At 38.0% G+C, this 7,856-nt stretch overlaps 1 protein-coding gene across 1 annotated transcript; it reads left to right on the top strand.

The window, feature by feature from the left end:
* Positions 1–677: 677 nt before the first annotated feature.
* uts2r3 (urotensin-2 receptor 3) lies at positions 678–6,735 on the top strand. The gene is made up of 2 exons (XM_056475292.1): positions 678–906; positions 3,035–6,735. Exon 2 carries the CDS (start codon positions 3,162–3,164, stop codon positions 4,308–4,310), a length of 1,149 nt encoding a protein of 382 aa, XP_056331267.1. The 5' UTR covers positions 678–906; positions 3,035–3,161; the 3' UTR covers positions 4,311–6,735.
* Positions 6,736–7,856: the final 1,121 nt, after the last annotated feature.

Here is a 7,856-nt window from a genome sequence, read left to right as displayed (position 1 = left end):
TATTTCTGTATGGTCGTTAGGGAGCGATAACATATTTCTAGTGATTAAATGGTATTCACTGCCTCAGCTGTGGTTTGGATTGTGACGCGCTTCAAATATTCTTCCAACATTTTTCATGCATGATTCAGTCCAGTCACAATTAATAGGTTTAATAACATGTTCATTTGTCCTTTGGGTATACCTGTAAAACTGAATCCTTTCATGTACCTTTTCATGTTTGTTGTTGTAATCCTTACAGTTCTCCAATAAATGAGACCTGAAATATTCCCTGCACGCCACTGAACCCAAATAACTTTGATGGATGGTGGGCATAAATATTGTTCTCTGACATTTACAAGTGTTTTTCCTATGGTATACTGACTGTATTGTTTTTGGCACTTGTAAATACTGCCCTAAAGTACAGACTTTTTGCTCGTAAAGACGTTTGTTAAAATGAGCTGGAGGTATCTAATCACAAGAGAGAAGTTCATGATAAGACCACAAAGAATATCATTCAGGATAAGAGACTACATCAAATTACATTCAACCCTCTGCCAATGAAGATTAATTGTCTCCCTCAAAGGCCATTTATAATAGTGTGGGTCTAACGCAATCTGTGTAGGTCTTTATTAAAGACACCCTTTTTCCTCAGTCTTTCAGCACAGCCTCTTCTCTTCCCTCCCTTCATTTGCTTCTGACAACATATGAGTGAGAGGAGTGGACTGGTTCTGACTGAGAGATATTCTACACCGTCCTAAGTTCCTTTAAGGAACATTTAACATCTCGCTTGGCGTCTTGAATTATTACTTATAAAGACGCAGTTTAAAAAGAATATTCGACACTGGAATTTTCGTCTTTGTCTCGTGATTTGAAGGGTGGATAAAGGCCGATTTATGGAACATGCTATCAGTGAATACTCAGTTAAGGGTAAGGCAATAATAATTTCGGATAATAAAAGTTTTGTTTATGGTATCCTCTACGTCTGCACTTATCAATACACATTTGTTCGTTTGTTCGCCAGAAATTAAAAGAACAAATGACCTAAACAAATTATTTTATATAATGCTACGCTGTAGCCTATATTTATCTATCTCTTAATCTGAAATATTTTTGTTTATTCGAAATATTTAGCTGACGAGCAGCTTCTGCTGTCTTGAACATGCCTTTAATTTACATGCGACACCCGTAGACATTTCTAAGGATGTGTCAATTAAGAAATAAAGAGAAAGATTGGTGTCTGCGACTTTAACATCTGTTGGCCTTTTTGTCTTTTTGCTTCGAGTCTCCAACTGATTGATGTTCTCAAACATCTACGAAATCTTTAACAAATAGATAAAATAATTCATAAGTGATTTTACAATCTTTCAGAATGCAATTTAGCCTAACGATCTGGTGGCTTTATGAATTTATTAGGGTAGCTATTATTATGCAAACACTCTGTCTTAGCAAACAAAACAAACAACACAAATACACATAGCCTACTCAGAAATGTAAAACAAACTAGATTATTTTAAGTGCGTCTTTGTCAAGTGGCCTATCGAATTTTTTCTTTACATAATTATGAAAAGTCTTCTGACCTTTTTTAAAGAAGCAAAGCGCACGTGTGGTTGTTATATACGTCTATTTCAAATTTTAAAATATGATTTGACAGTTTGTTAATTTTTTTATTTAACATAAAATCAAACTTTCTCATCTCAAAATATTTTTCTCCTGTAAATCCGTTGTATGTTTATTTTCACACTTCTGCTGTCACACATGAATGATGGAGCTCATTTCTAGCCGGTTAAACTAGTGATGTTACAACTCACTCCGTGTTGCAACATACAACGGTCTTCCAGTCTCCATAATTCATTGCATACCTGTTCGACATTTTTATATTATAAAAACAATAAATTAGCCTACAACTTTTAAATAAAAATAAAAAAAACTCACACTGGGACTAATAATAATAATAATAATAATAATAATAATAATATTATAAGTTATAGTTTGCGTATTTTTAAAGCTTCATGCTGCCTACACATTTATTATTAAATTGGTGCCGATGATTTTAATTAATAGGCTAAAGCGCAAATTTTTCTTGTGGTAGGCTAACATTGAAATCAACAGATTTGCCAGTCTGTTTATAAAGTGTTATTTAGGGCACCCTTGTAAGGGGTATGGCCGCGGCGGGCTAGCCAGTGCCAGTGCTCGTAACCTGTCCCGCTAAGGGTCACCATTTGCCACCTACATTCTTTACCGTAAGTGTTCGTGCGACCCCCGGCAAGGCTTTGATCTTCACACCCGTCATGATGATGAAAAATAGAATTCCCTTAGATGACGTCGGCTGCGACTATTTAAAAACCTAATGGGTCTAGGCAAAGTAATGGGTTCTCCTTACCTATTCAATACCACAGCATTTCGAAAATTTGTTTCAGGTGAAAATGTTAGGTGTAAAGGTAATAACTATAGATTCTGGCTTAATTAATCATGACAGCTTTTTATTGAGTGACTCTGGATCACACAAGATAAGTTGCATGAGTGTTTTGGCAATAACCAGAAATATATTAGGGTCAAAATATAATGTTATAGTAATCTGCATTGCTAAGCATTTCATTTAGACCACTTTAAAGGCAAATTCCTCATTATTTAAAATTTTTAACCCTTAGGTTGTTGTTTATTGGTCAAATATTGTCCTAATTTTATGGAAGCGTATTTATACAGCTCATAACTAGTTTTGCTCTACACTTTTAGAAATAAAGGTACGGGAACTGTCACCTTTTCAAAAGGTAAATTTTGGTACTAATATGCACCTTTTCGGTACCACTGTGGACTATTTGGACACAAATTTGTATATTTTAAAAAGGTATTGCCCCAGTGACATCTCCTGTACTTTTATTAGGGTGTAGGGTCAGGTTTTATGTGAACTTATATGTGAAATTATTAAAATTATTCAATATCCGTGTTCAATATCAATATATAATTTGCACAAGCTCCATAATTAATAAAAGTTTATAAAATCAATAATTCATTTTCTCTTGTTTCCCCTCTTCTACCTATATTAAACTGCTCTCAGATCTCCTATTCTAATGTGGATCCCCTGATGTTCTGGACACAGTAGTTCATCTAAAACACTCGTTGCCATTGGTCTCCTCATTTCATCGGAAGGTTACTCATTTTGAGACTCTTAGTCTCCAGGACAAATGGATATACCCGGCTCTACTTCCCTCTTCTCTTCCCCTTCACCTTCATACACTTTTCCCTTTTTCACTAACCTTTCCCTTCCCTCATCCTCACCCTCTCTCTCTCCATCCCCAAGTGTAGCTTCCACTGCTCTTTTCTGCTTTTTCCTATCCCTTCTTTCGCTGTTGGGTATTCTGGGCAACTTGTACACCCTAGTACTTCTCCTTCGTCGCCGCAGGATGTCAAGAAGGCGGCATACTGCCCCTTCGTGTTGTTACAGTCCCTCCTGCCTTGGTTCTTCATCCCCTTCTTTCTCTCCATCTTCCTCTCCCACATCTTCCTCCTCCTCTTCCTCTCTTCACCTGCAGGTTCTGAGTCTGGCTTTAGCAGATTTGGTGTACCTGTCGACTGCCCCTTTCATTGTGTATGACAGTCTGGCATCTGACTGGGCATTCGGCGAACTTGGCTGTCGACTCCTACTCAGTCTGGACTTGCTCACAATGCACGCAAGCATCTTCACCCTCACCGCCATGAGTCTGGATCGGTATCGAGCTGTGGCCGATCCATTAGCAACCACATCCACGCCATCCTCTGGATTTTTAAGAGTTGCTTTGGCTTGGGGCTTCGCCATCGCTCTCAGTTTGCCTATGATGATCACTTTGCACCTTGAAGATGGCGAGAACCATGAAGGAAAGTTGTGTGTTCCTGCTTGGGATGAGCAGAGTTCAAAAGCCTATCTCAGTGTTCTCTTCTGCACCAGTATCCTAGGCCCAGGACTGGCAATCGGAGCTTTGTATGCAGCTTTGGGGAGACTGTACTGGGTATCTCAAACTCAACCAGCTTGGGCTGGAGGGGGTAATGCCTACCCACCCCGTGCACCTCGCCCGAAAGTTCTGCTCCTTATACTGGGGATTGTGCTGACATTCTGGGCTTGTTTCCTACCATTTTGGATCTGGCAGCTTCTACCGTTGTACCAGCCTGAGGTTCTACGTGTGGTGCCGGTTGGGACACAGGTGACCATTAATCGCATCCTCACAGGATTGACTTATGGAAACTCATGTGTGAATCCGTTCTTCTACACACTCCTGACAGGCAAGCGCAGACGGACCAGCAGAAAGACAATAAGCGCAGCTGCTCCACTTTGCCAAAAGGGCAGCTCTGAACAATAATTAAAATTGCCCACTGTTTTTGTTTTGTCCACCAAATTGTGCAGCCTATAGATTGATTTTACGCGGCTGCCATTTTAAAAGCGAAAACGAGGCTGCAGTGGGAAGAAACTTAGAGGTGTCAACTGAGTCACACAGTAACGTTGTGTATATCTTATCAGCGAAGAGAAAGTGACACAAATTTATAATTTCACCGCCTTACGAGTGACCGTTCTGAATGGGTAGTGAAAATAAAATGGGATATCGGGCCTCATTTTCAGCTAAGGTAAAGGAAAAGGCACTAATTGGCTAACGAATGAGCTAACTCTTTCACTATATTAGACCTGTCACGATACTGAATATCGGTACTGAAATGTATTAAAAAAACTGCAATTTCCCGCAAACATTTAAGCACTGTTGATTGCGTTCTTTTCCCAGAGATGGGTTGCAGCTGGAAGGGCATCCGCTGGGTAAAACATATGCTGGATAAGTTGGCGGTTCATTCCGCTGTGGCGACCCCAGATTCATAAAGGGACTAAGCCGAAAAGAAAATGAATGAAAGAATGAATGATCACGTTCTTAAACACTTCGTATTTGCCATAGTATTCACAAGTGCTCAACAGAAATAATTGTGATTGGCCGTGAAGGTCATCAGTTCACCGCACTTCACCATTGTTTACTGAGTGCAAACACAGACAAGTGATCCCCTGGTCTTCGCGGCTTTAAAGTGATCCAATGTCCAATTTAGGTGAAGAGCGGTGAACTGATGACCTTCACGGCCAATCACAGACATTTCTGTTGAGTACTGGTGAATTCTATGGCAAACCCGCGGTGTTTAAGAACACTCAGCAGCACTTAAATGTTAGGGATCTCACGGTGTTTACCTGGTGCCATTAACTGAAGCCTAGGATGACACTAAAGCGTATTACTCTTAAAGAGATTGTGATTTTGTTTGATGCGTAATATGCTTTTAATTGTTTAAATTAAACTTAACTGAATGCTATACATGATGTTTACACCCCATCTGCATTTTGAAATCGCAGCAACAGCTGGAGGTTGTAGTACACAGTATGTTGTTGCAATATTTACAGTGCTGATCCTATACTTCCGGGTTTCTTCTCACCGCAGCCTTGCTTTTGTGCTTTAAAATGGCGCTGCATGAAATAAGCGTATGACCATGACTGTGCATAGTAATTTTACTTAACAGATTACTCATTTTGGTGCTAAAGGGCTTAATGATTATAGCTTTTTACGAGTGCTGAGCAAATATAGCAATACTCTCTAATGCAGGCCAGTGATGGTGTGTGCTCTGCTTCTTGGATAATATATTATATTATCTTATATATATAATTATCCAAGCAACATCATGTGTTTGGGATAGTTCAACCAATAATTAATATCCTGTCATCATTTACTTATCCTTCAGTTAAGTAAAATCCTATTTGAGTTCTTTGATCTGTTGAACACAAAAAAAGATATACTGAAGAATGTTGAGGAAAAAATACAGCTATTGACTTCTATTGTTCTTCCATAGTGCTTTTTTCCCAACATTCATAAGAATACCTTGTTTTGGTTTCAACAAATTTCAAAAAAGCTTGGTTTGAACTTTTCCTTTAAGGTCTTTGCAAATCATAATTTAATGCTAAGTAATGAACTCTTATGAAAACCTTTGGAGTAAGACAATCAACAAACTGAGATTAAACTGAGACAACTGAGTCTGGTCAAACTGAGATTAAATTGTACTGAACTAAAATGTGTGAAGCATCTGCTTACAGGGGCAACTTGAAAGGGAGAAAACGTGTTTGTTAGGATTTATGAATTGCCTCAGGATACTCTAACAGCAGGTGTGAATTGGTTTATTAGTTTAAGTGCAAGGGAAAAATTACACAGTATAGATTTGGCTCAAAGCTAAAAGACATGTCAGAGTTTGCTCTGTTGTGGAGGATAAATTACTTCTGTCATGAAGCCAGGACACATCTCCAATCGGACATTATGTTCTCAATGAGGTACTTCATTATATTCAATTAAAATAACTCAGCCAACAAATCATTTACAGTCTTGACTCTGTATATCTGGCACCTTAAAATAATTATTTGGCATTTTACATTTTTTAAAAATAAATTATTCCATTTTAAACAAAATTCAGAATTATAAACCACTCTTGAAAGTAAACTGAGATCCAGTAGCAACTATATTTTCCCATATTTTATGCATGTAAATGGACAATGTCAATTGGGGAAATTTCAATGCATATGTTCTAAAAATCATAATGTATTTGAGAAATTGCACCAAATCTGGACCCTTCAAAATATATTTTTGAAGATTTTGTTGTTGTTTTAATGTACTTGTGTTATATTGGTTATGTTTTACTATTAATTAATGCATTGCTTTGCACAAGAAAGCTTGGCTGAAAGAATCTGTAAATGAAATGTGAGGTGCGTATAACATAAAATGCTCAATAAAGATTTTTTTCTATATAAGAACAGCACAATAATGGGTGATACGAGTGAATCATTTGGAATGTTTCGCAAGTTCTTCTGACTTGAAGAACCCCACTGCCTAAATGACAATGCAGACACGTAACACTGTAAAGCAGTCATGAGCTTATTACAATAGCAGATGAGTGTGTTTTAGTGATGAAAATGATGAGAGAAGAAATGAAAGAGTGCATAAAGGCATTAGAAAAAAAAACTATGAAAAAGAATTAATGAGAAAAACACACAAAAGAGGGGAAGATTGAGATTCAAGACTGAGCAAATGAAATAAACTGAAATATGGTTTTCATTCAGGAAGCATTTATTTATGTGTCTGCACTGGCCCGGAGTATGCTTTTGCTAGCATTTACTTTTTTGTGGGTCTTGCATGGGGTGGGTGTGTATTGCACTGCAGCGCTTGGATGTGACAATGTTTTCATTGGATAATATGAGTCATATTGAGTCTGTATCAGCTTTTTTGCACTTTCTGAAACTGACCCACTAATGTTGATTGTGACTAAACCCTTTTACTGCCTGCTCTACCGAATGGTTGACCATGTTTTGACTGTTTAAAATAATGACTGTTAAATTAATTTAAAGAATGACTGTTTTAAATAATGGTTAACACCAAGTCCCTTTAAGGCAAGTCATTTCACTCCGCGGCCATCTTTGAAACGCCTCTCAGGCAGTATGCCCGGGCATTCTGTTTGAATGGGGAAACATCAAATTCTCCAAAACTGCTTGCCAAGCTTACGATTGAATTTTATATTAGGAATCATCAATAAAATTAAACAACAACTGTCCCTTCAGTTTCAGTTCTAAACGTCACACAAAATCTGCAGAAACTCATGCCTGGTCCGAGCTCCTCCCCCGGGGTATCGTCAGTCTTTAGCGATCGATGATTGGCTCCTGTACTAGAAGACAGGCTGTATTTGCCATATAACTATCAATGATTGGCTCCTGAACTAATAGGCTTAATTCACCATATTGTCCATTACTCTTTTCCCCATTCAAAAAGATACAAGTGACATGTCTTGTGTATCCTATGGTGTTAACACACACAGCATCGTTGGTTTACAAAAAAGCACTTGACTTT

This window comes from Danio aesculapii, chromosome 16 (assembly GCF_903798145.1).
Source record: "Danio aesculapii chromosome 16, fDanAes4.1, whole genome shotgun sequence".
Taxonomy (NCBI): domain Eukaryota; kingdom Metazoa; phylum Chordata; class Actinopteri; order Cypriniformes; family Danionidae; genus Danio; species Danio aesculapii.
This window is presented reverse-complemented; position numbering and strand designations above follow the sequence as displayed.